Genomic DNA, 12,149 nt, shown 5'->3' on the forward strand with positions numbered 1-12,149 from the left:
AATGTCCGCCTCACCTCGGTGTTGCGTTTATATAATGTAAGGCTATTATGACGCGCGCGCTTCTAAATTCCATAGGACTGAGCGAGCGAAACCAGCCGTGAGACAGTGGTTGTGAAGATTAGGGAAAAAAGCAACTTCTGTATGTATATATATATTATAACGTTTTGTACTACATTTCACATCAAAATCGCCATTTTTAACGTGTTTTAATACATATGAATACTTTTCTTTTAATACCTATCAATATGTTTATACATATTTAATAGTTTGGAAACAGTTCATTCACCCCAGCAGAAAGTAGAAGCCACTGCCGCTTCAGTAGAACACTACACTTTACACTATGTAGTGTTTAGGCCGGTTTTGGCCTATTACATACGGCATTAGTCATGGATGGAGCGTAGATCCCACCGCGTGGTGAAACTATACAACTGCAAGCACAGTTTCAGAGAGTAATGTATGTGTATATTCATATAATGAGAGCTTGATTTGGGGTACTTACGTTTCATACATATGCAACATAAGTTTGATTGCATAGAGAGTAAGCGAGACCAGTTTGTGCTTGCTTTTAGGGCAGCAGTAAAGGAGGTAAGTGTATAGTCCGGAGAGGAATGTTTGTTTGTTTGTTTGTTTTTAATCTCTTTCAATAAATACCTCTACCAGAACAAGGCATGTCTAACTCTAAAAAATTATATGTTTACTCTATATGTTAACTCTATAAAATTCATGTTTCCCGTCACATTGTTTGTAAAATTAACCCAGATCAGCGGGAAAAACGCCAAAATTAAATGAATGTTGAGTCAGTATTGTTTTGTGCTATACTTCAAAAATTACCTTATTTAGTACAGTCTAGCTTGTCTGGAAGTATAACCCTTGAAGTATGGAGCAAATTAAATGAACCTTCCCAGCACATGTAAAATGATCATTAGAGAAGCCTAGGGAAAAGAAATAGTGAATAAATACTGGCAGGGGTAAAGTGTTTGTCCTGCCTAGGATGCACCCGGTTATGTAATAGAGAGTAGAAGCCTTTGAGCCTTGAGTACAGTAGTGCTCTTCTGTGTGGTGAATAGAAGGGCTTTTGGAAGTGCTCATTGCAAACGACCACCGTTGTTTTGGGATCATGGGCATATATGTCATGGATGGAGCGTGGATGCCATCGTGTGGTCAAACAAGGCAAATGCAAACGTTAACTAACTAGATTTATTCGTGAATGTGTGTGAATGTTACAGCTTTTTCATTTGATAGATGGTTGTAAACTCCAATACGTCTACTAAGTCATTTGTATTGCGGTGTTATTTTGGCTAGTGTTTTTTAAAGTACATTTTTAAAAATGTTTCTATTGAAGCATACTTCAGTTCAGGGCATTTTAGAAGCCAGCATGGTTACCAGTTCTCATGCTGCCAGGCAATGAAATGGAAACTTAATTTAGGGCAATTTTATACACATTAAATATGATTGTTAACTGCACCAATAAATCTAAAAAGTAATTACATGTCTTTTGGGATGATTTTCGTTTGGGCTTGGGTTTCATTTTAACAATATGCTAACGATAAAGTCGGACAGAAGGAAAGGTTTTGAAGAATGCTTGAAAGAAGCAGTCTTTAAGGAAGGCACTGTATTAGCCATCATGACAACCAAACAGCATGCAGTTAGGTAAAAAGCCACCAATTCACTCACTGCTAGAAGCCTTTGAGACAAATTGTAGAGTAGTGCACTTCTATGTAGGACCTTTGTTTCCTTCTCTTTAGAGCCCTTAAACTCTGTGTATCAGTTTATATTGAGGTTCCCATAATAATCATAAATCAATAAAGAAAACCGCTCATCTGCTATCAAGACCTGACTGAGGAGCTGGAGGCCAGTGAAGCAAAGCTAAAATATGGAAAAGCATACGCACCCTGCAAGGTTTCGGTCAGAGACTTTCTTCAAGGCATAGGTAAGTAACAAATGAATACAAAAGTGCTAACAAAAGTTTATCAACAGCCGACCGTACTGACTTGCTCCCTTGTGAGTTAGCTTCTAACTCTTTCTCCTCTTTCTGATTTTGCTTCTTTAAATGTCTGCATGGACCAAAAAAGAAAAAATCAAAAAGATGAATTGTTTTATATTTTGCAGATTTACATTTTGACCACCAGATGGCATCCACGCTCCATTCACGTACTACGACCACAGACTTAAAGCTTAGCCCTGAAACTCCATCAGAAGCCTAAGGGGTAGGTCTAGCCAAACTGCTTCCACTCACCCTGACTTCATCATGAGCTCTACACTTACTTTGCTTACCACAATGTCTTTCCATATTTCTTTATCATCCACTAACTGCAACATATGATAAAAGCAACATTAACTCCCTCTGTGTTTATCTAATCTAACATGACTTTTATTAGAAGATGTAAAGCGAGCCTGAGAAATCCAAGGGGTAAACATGTAGTTTTAGTTGGCCTCATTAGGAGCTTTTCCCTTGTATGCAATAATATACCATTTTTTCGATTTGTGTTTGATCTTTCTTACTTTAAATGTCTCTGTGGACACTATATCTTTAACTTGTAGTGTATTAGATCAACGACTACAATTCCCATGATGCCTAACTAAAGATGGTCTCTGACCAAAACCTTGCCAAATAAAATTGACTCATCTGCTATCAAGACCTGACCGAGGAGCTGGAGGCCAGTGGAGCAAAGCTAAAATATGGAAAAGCATACGCACCCTCAAATTGGTGCAAAAAAAAAAAAAAAAAAAAAAAAAAAAAAAAAAAAAAAAAATATATATATATATATATATATATATATATATATAATTAACCTGCATGGTTTAGGTCAGAGACTTTCTTCAAGGCATAGGTAAGTAACAAATGAATACAAAAGTGCTAACAAAAGTTTATCAACAGCCGACCGTACTGCCTCCTCCCTTGTAAGTTAGCTTCTCTGCTATTTAAATGTAACTCTTTCTCCTCTTTCTGATTTTGCTTCTTTAATTGTCTCCGTGGACAATAAATAAATAAATAAATAAATAAATAAATAAATAAATAAATAAATAAAAAATTGCAAGATTAATTGTTTTACATTTTGACCACACGATGGCATCCACGCTCCATTTACGTACTATGACCACAGTCTTGAGGCCTAGCCTTGAAACTCCATCAGAAGCCTAAAAGACTTGACTAGAGAAGTGCACTTCTGTGTAGTGTATACAGTGTAAGGGATTTAGGAAGTGCCCTATTGCAAACGTCACCGTTGTTTTGGGATCGTGGATATATGTCATGGATGGAGCGTGGATGCCATCGTGTGGTCAAACTCGCAAATGCAAACGCTAAAAACATAGATGTATACGTGTATGTGTGTGAATGTTACAGCTTTTACATATGACAGATGGTTGTGAACTCCAGTAAGTCTACTAAGTTCTACCAAGGAACTTTTGGGCATTTTAGTAGCCAGCATGATAACCAGTTGTCATGCTACCAGGCAATGAAATGAAAACTTAATTTAGGGCACCGTAATTTTGTTTGGGTTTTAACAATATGCTAATGATAAAGTAGGACAGAAGAAAACAAAATATTCAATACTGTATTATCTCCTTACAGATCTTGATAAAATGTCTTTAGTTAAAGAATGCTTGATAGAAGCACTCTTTATTTAAGGCACTTTATTATCAGTTAGGTAAAAAGCCAACAATTCGCTCACTAAGAGACAAACTGTAGAGTAGTGCAGTTCTATGTAGGACCTTTGTTCTCCTCCCCTTAGAGCCCTTAAATTCTATGTTGTATGGTTATGTGTATGTATGTATGCATCAGCTTATATTGAGGTCAACATAATAATCATAAATCAATAAAGAACACCGCTCTGCTATCAAGACCTGGCTGAAGAGCTGGAGGCAAGTGGGGCAAAGCTAAAAATTGGAAAGCGGATGCACCATCAGCGCAAAAAATCATTTAACCTGCAAGGTCAGAGACTTTCTTCAAGGCATAGGTAAGTAACAAATTAACACAAAAGTGCTAACAAAGGTGTATCAAAAGCCAGCCGTACTCACTTGTGAATTAGCTTTTTTGTGCTTCTCAAATTTAACTCTTTCTCCTCTTTCTGATTTTGCTTCTTTAAATGTCTCTGTGGACCAAAAAAAAATATATATATATATTTATATTTTGCAGATTTACATTTTGACCACCAGATGGCATCCACGCTCCATTCACGTACTACGACCACAGTTTTAAAGCTTAGCCCTGAAACTCCATCAGAATCCTAAAGGGTAGGTCAGGCCAAACTGCTTCCACTCACCCTGACTTCATCATGAGCTTTACACTTACTTTATATCACCACAATTTCTTTATCATCCACTAACTGCAACATATGTCTAAGGCTTTATCATCCACTAACTGCAACATACTTTGCTTTCCACAATTTCTTTCCTTCCTTTCTCTTCCACTAACTGCTAACCAATATGGCTGTTATTAGAATATGTATAGTGGAAACCTGAGGAATCCAAATGGTGTGGGTTTAGTTTAAGTTGGCCTCAATTTACTTTATGTGCAAAAATATTTCAGTGGTGGTTTGTGTGTGTGTGTGAGAGAGAGAGAGAGAGAGAGAGAGAGAGAGAGAGAGAGAGAGAGAGAGAGACATGCATTTGTAGACATATATATGGCTTGCTTTATGCATACTCATTCATTCTGACAGAAAATACAAACCCTGTACTGGTTTGTGTGTTTCTTTAAACGTCTTTATGTCAATGTGTCAATGACACGATGTGTCTTTATCCTGTAGTGTCAAGATCAAGGACTACAATTCCCATGATGCCTAACTACAAGTTCGATAGATGACGTATTATTGATTATCTATCTATCTATCTATCTATCTATCTATCTATCTATCTATCTCTATATATCTCTATATATCTCTATATATATATCTTCATCTAATGATGAAATCCGATAACTGCACGTCCAGTCACAGTAAAAAGTAAACCGTGTGCCATGGTGTACAGTAGTGGGCTGATCTTCGTGGGTGCTTGTTTTATGCTTGCAAGGTCGTAACCCTAGTACTAAATAGCCATTTATGTGATTTATATTCAGGTGCATTGAGGAAGGACTAATTTTGTCGTGTGTGTGTGTGTGTAATAAACGCTGCGCACGTTAGAATGGCGTGATGTAGTGTGACTTTGTTGTATACGAGACCGAGGCGCACATGGCGACAGCCATCAGAGGGCTGACCGAGGTATTTGTCGTGTTAAGACATATGTTAGCTACTTTTAATGTTCATACATGTGAAACGTCATTTTTTTTTTAGTCCTTACACTACTGGACCCTGGTTAGCTCCGGTGTGTCGTTGTTAGCACGATAACGTTTGCTAACTTGCCAAAAATGAAGTAGATAATGATATCCGATAACTCGATTTTGCCGAGAGCCTAAAGTTGTACACCCAGTCACAGCAAATCGACGTAGAACTGCCGTTGCTGGATCTATGTGTGGAGTTGTACATAGCTTGGAGCCAGCTTAGCGATTAGCAGCGTGGCTAACGCGGCCAGCATAAATAGTAAAGCGCAAATATGAGCCTAATTATGAGGGGTCATTATTTGTTGACCACAGTGCAGTACCACATGCAGAGTTGTAGCATAAAAGTACGCAATACAGCCGTGATTGGTGGCTGTTGAGTGATTTGAGTTAACTTGCTTTTTCAGGTCCACACATGAGCTAACAAAGCGATTAGCATGCTAGCTAACTCGGATGGTACAAACAATAACATACGCCAGCGAGTGTAAATACCTGTCAGATAAATACACACTCGCTCGAGTCAGTCAAGTTTTATTATGAAACCGTGTATATAGCTAGCAACATTTTATACGTTTACTGTCGTGGTTGAAACCGAGAAGCCACCTTGGAGAGTAGCATGATGGCTAGGTGTCTTAAAATTAATCACAGAAATAACGATATTACGGACACGTGCGTAGTTCTCTATATTGTTATTTGGAGCAAGTGAGGGAGAAACAGTCGTGCTTAAACCCGGCTACCAGCAGCGTATCTTCTGGTTTTCAGAGCTGGGCAGCCTGTGTAGCTTGCTAGCTAGTGTTTTGTTTACAAAAGATTATTTTCGTTAGCTAGTTGCCGAAACGACATCGGTCAACCGAGAGAAAAAACAAGAAACAAAAAAAAAACAATTCCCAAGCAGCTCACTACTCCCTGTGGAGTGCACGATGTCACGAAAAAACGGCTTCTATACTCACCTAGTGCACTAGAGAGTACTGGAGTGCGGTTTAGGATTGTACAACACACAATCAATTACTACAATAATAACAATAATAATGTCAAGTGTGTAATCTTTCTAAGAAAACGGTGCATAAATGTTTATTTACAAAGGTCACATGGCCCCTATGCACTTCAAATTTCGTGAAAAGGAGTCAGAGGCTGTGTATGAGCCTACTTTGAGTCACTGTAAGTTCATCTTAAGCCTAGGTCACTGAATTTTATTAATTCATTCAGCTATTTATTTATTTATTTTAAGATTTCGCCATAAGACCAAGCTATTTCAGAAGTGATTTTAGCTCCTAATTATAGTTTAGCTTACTTTTTAATTATAAGGTCAAGCAGGTCTGGAGCTAGGCTGTAGGTTTCGAAGCTAAATCATGATGAGTTAAAGTATTCAGAGTGAAGGTTATGCATGATCCAAAGTGTGCTGCGTTATTATTATTACTATTATTAGTTTATTCCTTTTTAGAACACTTGGAGTCTGGATGCCATTGTGTGGCCAGACTGTGAAACTACAAGCAGTAGAAGGAAGACATGCTGCAAATGCATTGAGAAGTGATGCTATTATTGCTTGACTTTGACTATTGATTGTCCCCCCCCCCATGTACACCACATGTTAATGAAATCCACATGAAATCCAAAAAGAGCACTTTTTTGAATTTTGAACATGAGTACATCCAGAGGGTACGGAATTAATATTTAATTCCGAATTAATATTAATATATTGTATTTTGTATGGCTACCCACTCAGTGGCTTTATGTGCAATCTTTGAGTGGTCTAGGCATGTTTGAGACGCTGTACAGCAAAACAAGCGTTCTGCTCACGTACAGAGTATGAGGCGGAGCTAATGTACTGTGACGTCGCTCGGTTCCCTTGCTTTCATTTAGGTCCTATAGAGGAGTATAACGTGCGTGTCTCTGGCTCCCCAGCTTCATAGATTCTCTTCTCGTCGACTGGGAAAAGAAGCAGCGAGGATGTCAGGCAGAGGCAAGGGCGGCAAAGGCCTTGGGAAAGGAGGCGCCAAGCGTCATCGTAAAGTGCTTCGCGATAACATCCAGGGTATCACAAAGCCGGCTATTCGCCGTCTGGCTCGTCGTGGTGGCGTCAAGCGTATCTCCGGTCTGATCTACGAAGAGACCCGCGGTGTGCTCAAAGTGTTCCTGGAAAACGTGATCAGGGACGCAGTCACGTACACTGAGCATGCCAAAAGAAAGACCGTCACCGCTATGGATGTGGTGTACGCCCTGAAGCGCCAGGGACGCACTCTGTACGGATTCGGAGGTTAAACGCTCGGTCTGAACAGCTCTAAACACAACGGCTCTTTTAAGAGCCACCCACAAATCCAGCAAAAGAGCCTGTTTCTATTCTTAGTTTGTTATCAAATAAGGCAGTCGATCTCCCGCATACTCTGTATTAAAATGTAATATACCGGAAGAATACATGTGTGTATATATACATATAATAGATATGTCTGTATATATGTATTGTTTTCCATTTTGCCCCCCGTGTGCGTTGGTTAAATCCGAACTATATGTCTTAATAAATCCTGATAGAAAAAAAATCGGGGTGGGAATGAAGGGTGGGGGGTTGGCAAGAAGAGAGCGGACAATTTGTTGTCCAATGGTCGTTTGACGGCATTCTGGAGGCGGTACCTCGTCTAAGTAAATTGCTAAAGTCTAAATAATGTGGGAGCTTATCGCCTCCCCCTCATTCTTCAGTCTTACTCGACGAGGAGCAGTATGCCTGAGCCAGCTAAGTCCGCGCCCAAGAAGGGATCCAAGAAAGCCGTGACCAAGACGGCCGGGAAAGGAGGCAAGAAGCGCAGAAAGTCCAGGAAGGAGAGCTATGCCATCTACGTGTACAAGGTGCTGAAGCAGGTCCACCCTGACACTGGAATCTCCTCTAAAGCGATGGGCATCATGAACTCGTTCGTGAACGACATCTTCGAGCGCATCGCCGGTGAGTCTTCTCGTTTGGCTCACTACAACAAACGTTCTACTATCACCTCTAGGGAGATCCAGACCGCTGTGCGTCTGCTCCTTCCCGGTGAGTTGGCTAAGCACGCCGTGTCAGAGGGCACAAAGGCCGTCACCAAGTACACGAGCTCCAAGTAAATAGTGATAGCGGCATAATCCAAACCCAACGGCTCTTTTAAGAGCCACCCACGGTTTCTTCCAAAGAGCAGTTTTATTCAAGAACCAAGTAAGTTATAATACTAATTATTATTATTATTATTATTTATTAGAGAGTGCCTTTATTGTTACATACTTATTGATGTATGTAAATCAACTTACTTAATTGTTTGTTTGCATTTAATTGGTATAGTGTACTAGGATTCAGGGACAGAGCAGCAAACTAAAATACTGTGCCATACTAACTGTATGGAGTGGGCTTGTAGTGCTAAGTGGGATAAATGAAGCTGCACATCACCTGTGAAAGACCAGTCCAGAGGAGATCAGCCTTACAGGTGGAGAAGAGTGAGGCAGGAAACCATACTAGGGTTGACTTAAACCCTAGAATTACACACCTGATCTTTGTAATGAAAGCTGTCTAGTATATATAACCAGGCATACGGTTAGGCTCTCCCACAAGCCTTTTTTGTTGGGTTACAGAAGGGTGAAGTTAGTTAAAGCCTTAGGTTTATGGTGGGATTTGAGTGAGCAAAAGTAGGTTCAGAGCAAGGCTTTTGATGTAGAGGGTCGAAGTAAGGCAAAAGGACGAGGGTAGAATAATTAAATTGAGGTAGCGTAAGTAAAAAAGTATGGTGGTGAAAGTGTGTTTAGTGCAGATGTGATCTAGGAAGAGTGAGTAACAGTGGCTTTGTAAGGAGGCCTCAGGTTTATGATGAAGGTGGATTGAGTTAAAGTGACCGTGAGCTTAGGCCTTTGCCTTAGGATACAAAGGAAGGTTCAGTGAAAGTGAGTTTCAACATAAGCCATCAGCCTGATGTTTTGGATACACATGGATACACATGGTCTCGGCCTACTGAGGACTGCACATCTAAGTAGAATGGTCATGACTGCATGGAATGGGTTAAATGAAAGCAAAAGTTTGGTGTGTTGCTTATTGAGATAGAGGGAAGGATGGGGTTAATTTGTTTTAGGACAAGAATGAGATTGCAGTTGTTTCATGTGAGGGGTTCGAATGAGGATGGAGTGATTTTGTATAATGGTTGGATGAAGGATGGGGTTATTTCATTTTAGGGTTGGAGAGAGAAGGTGGTGGGGTTTGTATTAGAGTATGAATGAAAATGGGTTATTTTATTTTGGGGTTAGACGGCGGATGGGGTTATTTTGTTTCATTGTTAGAATGATGTTAAGGTTATGTTGTACTAGGTTAAGAGGGAGGACAGAGTTATTTTGTATTAGGACTATTTGGTTGGGTCACAAAAAGATGAATTTGGTTGAAGCCTTAGGTTAATGTTGAGATTCGAGCGAGCAAGAATAGGTTCAGAGCTAGACTTTTGATGTAGAGGGTTGAAGCAAGGCAAAAGGACGAGGGTAGAGTAAATAAAATAGTATGGCGGTCAAAGGCCTCAGGTTTATGATGAAGGTGGATTGAGTTAAAGTGACCGTGAGCTTAGGCCTTTGCCTTAGGATACAAAGGAAGATTCAGTAAAAGTAAAACAGTTTCAACATAAGCCATCAGCCTGATGTTTTGGATACACATGCCCTTGGCCTACTGAGGAATGCACATCTAAGTAGAATGGTCATGACTGCATGGAATGGGTTAAATGAAAGCAAAAGTTTGGTGTGTTGCTTATTGAGATAGAGGGAGGGATGGGGTTAATTTGTTTTAGGACAAGAATGAGATTGCAATTGTTTAATGTGAGGGGTTCGAATGAGGATGGAGTTATTTTGTATAATGGTTGGAGGAAGGATGGGGTTATTTCATTTTAGGGTTGGAGAGAGAAGGTGGTGGGGTTTGTATTAGAGTATGAATGAAAATGGGTTATTTTATTTTGGGGTTAGACGGCGGATGGGGTTATTTTGTTTCATTGTTAGAATGATGTTAAGGTTATGTTGTACTAGGTTAAGAGGGAGGACAGAGTTATTTTGTATTAGGACTATTTGGTTGGGTCACAAAAAGATGAATTTGGTTGAAGCCTTAGGTTAATGGTGAGATTCGAGCGAGCAAGAATAGGTTCAGAGCTAGACTTTTGATGTAGAGGGTTGAAGCAAGGCAAAAGGACAAGGGTAGAGTAAATAAAATAGTATGGCGGTCAAAGGCCTCAGGTTTATGATGAAGGTGGATTGAGTTAAAGTGACCGTGAGCTTAGGCCTTTGCCTTAGGAAGGCTCAGTAAAAGTGAGTTTCAACATTGGCCATCAGCCTGATGATTTGGATACACATGGCCTCGGCCTACTGATTAACCCCATCCTACCTTATACACATGGCCTCGGCCTACTGAGGAATGCACATCTAAGTAGAATGGTCATGACTGAATGGAATGGGTTAAATGAAAGCAAAAGTTTGGTGTGTTGCTTATTGAGATAGAGGGAGGGATGGGGTTAATTTGTTTTAGGACAAGAATGAGATTGCAGTTGTTTCATGTGAGGGGTTCGAATGAGGATGGAGGGATTTTGTATAATGGTTGGAAGAAGGATGGGGTTATTTCATTTAGGGTTGGAGAGAGAAAATGGTTATTTTCTATTAGGGTTAAAATGAGAATGGGGTTTTAGGGTTTAAATGAGCTTGGGTTTATTTTGTATTGGGGATAGAGTGAAGGTGCAGTTATTTTGTATTAGGGTTTGAAAAAGGGCATGATTATTTCATGTGATTTTTAGAATAAGGTTTGTCTTTTTTTTAAGATTTTGTTTTTGCGTTTTAGGGTGGGGGGGTGGATGCAGTTATTTTGTGTTAGGGTTAGTATGAGATTTTTGGCTATGGTATATTGGGTGTGTTGAGGTGATGAAGGAAATGAAGGTGCGAGTGCGTATTAGGGGACCTATGGAGAGCCGTTCCGTTCATACTGCGCACACACGGCAACACTGTGCTTTACACACTCCTCAAGGTCGCCCCGCACGACGAGCAAAACAACGCACCCACGTCTCGGATGCCCAGCACGCTCTCGCCGAGGCTCTCCTCCAACGCACCGGATAACACTCGCCCAGTTCGTGGCACCTTTTGTCGCCGTTTTCCACAGATTAGCACGCCAAATGCGCCGCCGCCCGTTCGGTACGCCGGTAGCGTGGCACGCTTCGGTGAGCGCCGTATTAAACGCGGCGTCGTTACGCTGCCCTTCCCGTCTTCTCAACACACGGTGGAGCCTCTCGGAGACGAGAGAGCATTTCTACGCTCGCCAAGTTGAGCTTTCGCCCATATTTCGCTCGACAAACGCCGAGAGAAAACACAAGTGCGAGACTGTCGCTGCCACACGGCTTTGCGGCATCGAGCGAGTTGAGTCTATAACGTTCTCATGTGGCTTTTAAGGGCCGGCCCCCTCGCTGCAGCGGGAGGTTCTACAGAACGCTGCAGCAGTTTGTGCTCACTCGCGCTCTCAGCAAAGCAGAACAATGGCAGAAGTCGCTCCAGCCCCAGCCGCCTCGGCGCCCGCCAAGGCCCCCAAGAAGAAGGCCGCCGCCCGCCCCAAGAAAGCCGGCCCCAGCGTGGGCGAGCTCATCGTCAAGGCCGTCTCGGCTTCCAAGGAGAGGAGCGGCGTGTCTCTCGCCGCCCTGAAGAAAGCCCTGGCTGCCGGCGGCTACGACGTCGAGAAGAACAACTCACGCGTTAAGCTCGCCGTCAAGAGCCTCGTCACCAAGGGCACTCTGGTGCAGACCAAAGGCACCGGCGCGTCGGGCTCTTTCAAGCTTAACAAGAAGCAGGCCGAGGCAAAGAAGAAGCCGGCCGCCAAGAAACCGGCACCTAAAGCTAAGAAGCCGGCCGCCAAGAAACCAGCCGCGGCCAAGAAGCCCAAGAAGGTAGC

General features: G+C 41.5%; 2 protein-coding genes across 2 annotated transcripts; both read left to right on the top strand.

Annotated features, from left to right (window-relative positions):
* Positions 1-7,198: 7,198 nt before the first annotated feature.
* On the top strand, positions 7,199-7,510 carry LOC140547046 (histone H4). The gene has a single exon (XM_072670564.1). It carries the CDS (start codon positions 7,199-7,201, stop codon positions 7,508-7,510), a length of 312 nt encoding a protein of 103 aa, XP_072526665.1.
* A 453-nt stretch (positions 7,511-7,963) lies between these two features.
* Positions 7,964-8,338, top strand: LOC140546720 (histone H2B). Its single transcript, XM_072670105.1, has one exon. The coding sequence runs from the start codon at positions 7,964-7,966 to the stop codon at positions 8,336-8,338; it is 375 nt and encodes a 124-aa protein (XP_072526206.1).
* Positions 8,339-12,149: the final 3,811 nt, after the last annotated feature.

The sequence above is a fragment of the Salminus brasiliensis genome, chromosome 24, assembly GCF_030463535.1.
Source record: "Salminus brasiliensis chromosome 24, fSalBra1.hap2, whole genome shotgun sequence".
In the NCBI taxonomy this organism is placed as follows: Eukaryota; Metazoa; Chordata; class Actinopteri; order Characiformes; family Bryconidae; genus Salminus; species Salminus brasiliensis.

What these genes read in the sequence shown, in the direction of transcription:
- LOC140547046 (XM_072670564.1), top strand. Translation starts at nt 7,199, where the DNA reads ATGTCAGGCAGAGGCAAGGGCGGCAAAGGCCTTGGGAAAGGAGGCGCC.
- LOC140546720 (XM_072670105.1), top strand. Translation starts at nt 7,964, where the DNA reads ATGCCTGAGCCAGCTAAGTCCGCGCCCAAGAAGGGATCCAAGAAAGCC.